Consider the following 2151-nt stretch of genomic DNA (forward strand, 5'->3'; position numbering starts at 1 on the left):
GCCCCGCCTCCTCCACGCTCCGCCGCACCGCGCACCGCCTCTCCCGCAGGGCCGGGCGGCTCCACTGCAACGGCGAGCCACGGCCATGAGTGCTCCTCGCCCTCCCGCCGCGGGGCGCCCCCTCCGCCCGGAGCCCAGAGCCCTGCCTCGCCGCTCACGCTCACCGGCAGCTCCGGCTCTGGTAACGGCTGCTCGCGCTACTCGGCAGCTCCCGCCGATACCTCAAGCTACTAGAACGTTCTTCGACTTCCGCTTCCGGGTCGTCTTATGAGCTGCCTTCCAAAAAATACCCAAATTGGGCGCGTCTAGCCACCCAGAACCATAGAGTTGAGGCGCAACCGCTAAGCGCGGCGCCCACAGGAATCGCTGTTTTCCGGTCCCTCACAGGAAGCCGCGCTGCTTTCTGCGGTCTTGTTTCTCCGGCCGTCCTTCCCACCTGGTGAGGCCGAGGAGACTACTACCATCTTTTTCCTGCCCGGCAACTGGAACGCAAAGACTTAGGTTTGCCTGACTAGCTCGAGGGACGAGTTAAAGGAACGGACAGCGAAGGGGCGGGGCGTCCGGAGGGCTACCCGGAAGTGCGATTGTCGCGGGTTCCTCGGAGTCCGGGCTACCGCCAGCCTCCTGACAGAAGCTAAGGAACACCCGAAGTCTGAGGCCCGGCGTCCAGACCTGCGCCCCGTCGTGACCACCTGCAAGTCGCTCTCTCTGCTTCCGTCGAGTGAGGCTTGAAGTGAGTCGTGGACTAGCTGCTTCCAGCGTCACCCTGGAAAACCGAGCGAGCTTGTGTAACGCCGAGCGGGTGAGTGCTGCGATGGTCGCCGCGTCCGTCTGCTCCGCGGAGTGTTAGAGATCCGCTTGCCTCCGCCTCCATGGGTTGGGATTAGAATTTTGAGATTAAAACTTTGAGCCGGGCGGTAGTGGCGCACGCCTTTAATCCCAGCACTCGGGAGGCAGAGGCAGGCGGATCTCTGAGTTCGAGGCCAGCCTAGTCTACAAAGCGTGTTTCAAGACAGCCGGGAGTGTTTCACAGAGAAACCATGTCTCAAAACAGCAAGAATGGACTGAGGTTAAAGGCTTGAGCCATCCCCCACCTCCCAACTGAGACTATAAAACGTGTTTTGTGGTTTTGTTAAGATTTGCTGTGTGTGTGGCTACTCCAAGTGCCCTTGGAGGCCAGAAAAGGGCATTGGATTCCCCTAGAATTAGAGTTAGAGTGGGTTGTGAATCAGCTGATGTGGATTCTGGGTCATGTTTGCTCTTTTTGAGTCAGGATCTCCCTATGTAGACCAGGCTGACCTCGAACTCAACAGTTGTCTGTCTGCCTCTACCTACCAGGTGCTAGGAATAACAGTGTACACCAGCATCTGGCTAAAGCTTGTGTTTTGTTTTTTTTTGATTTTTTTTTTTTAAATGTGTATCAGTGTTTTTACCTGCATGATGTATGCCTCCAAAAGAGGGCGTTGGATCTCCTGCGGCTGGAGTCGGGGCAGTTGTAAGCCTGTGTGATTGCTGGGAACCGCATGTGGATTCTCTGCAAGAGCAAATTGTCCAGTACTGTAAAGCTTATGTTTTTAACAGGGCAAGGAGGTGCTTTCTCGCATAAGGCTGCTTCTCTTGAAAGCAGTCCTGGCTTCTAAGTGTGCCATCAGAATAACTCTGGAAGAAGAGCTGACCGTCTCGGCCCCCTAGCAGCCCTGGACAGAGCCCAGCATGTCTCAGGCCACCAAGAGAAAGCATGTGGTGCGGGAGGTGCTGGGGGAGCACGTGGTGCCCTCGGACCAGCAGCAGATAGTAAAGGTGAGTGGGCTGGAGCTGCGTGTGGGAGGGCTCGGTGCAGGGCAGGGTGTGCTTGCTCTAACTGATGACATGCCTAAGTCTTGGTCTTTCCTGGAGCAGGTCCTCAGGACTCCTGGGAACAATCTGCATGAGGTAGAGACAGCTGAAGGGCAGCGCTTCCTGGTGAGCATGCCCTCCAAATACCGCAAGAACATCTGGATCAAGAGAGGTTAGAAGCCATATCCCTCTGCAGTACAGGGCCAGGCCTTGGCTCTTGATTTTCTAATCAATCAAAAGAGGTTAGAAGCACCCCTCCAGAGCCGGGTGGTGGTGGTGCACGCCTTTAATCCCAGCACTCGGGAGGCAGAGGCA

General features: G+C 56.7%; 2 protein-coding genes across 3 annotated transcripts in view; one reads left to right on the plus strand and one right to left on the minus strand.

Annotated features, from left to right (window-relative positions):
* Positions 1–251, minus strand: part of Banf1 (barrier to autointegration factor 1) — a 1964-nt gene extending 1713 nt beyond the window's left edge. The window contains exon 1 of the mRNA XM_005351720.3: positions 165–251. The gene's annotated coding sequence lies outside the window, so the exon portion shown is untranslated. The remainder of the gene's footprint in view (positions 1–164) is intronic.
* A 321-nt stretch (positions 252–572) lies between these two features.
* Eif1ad (eukaryotic translation initiation factor 1A domain containing) overlaps positions 573–2151 on the plus strand; it is a 3520-nt gene continuing 1941 nt past the window's right edge. The window contains exons 1-3 of one of the 2 annotated variants that reach the window (XM_005351723.3): positions 573–802; positions 1582–1800; positions 1900–2008. In XM_005351723.3, the coding sequence (XP_005351780.1) occupies positions 1714–1800; positions 1900–2008 (196 nt within the window). In that variant the 5' untranslated portion in view covers positions 573–802; positions 1582–1713. The remainder of the gene's footprint in view (positions 803–1581; positions 1801–1899; positions 2009–2151) is intronic. The other variant, XM_013347955.2, reaches the window with a different exon arrangement.

This window comes from Microtus ochrogaster, chromosome 8 (genome assembly GCF_000317375.1).
Source record: "Microtus ochrogaster isolate Prairie Vole_2 chromosome 8, MicOch1.0, whole genome shotgun sequence".
Lineage (NCBI taxonomy): Eukaryota > Metazoa > Chordata > Mammalia > Rodentia > Cricetidae > Microtus > Microtus ochrogaster.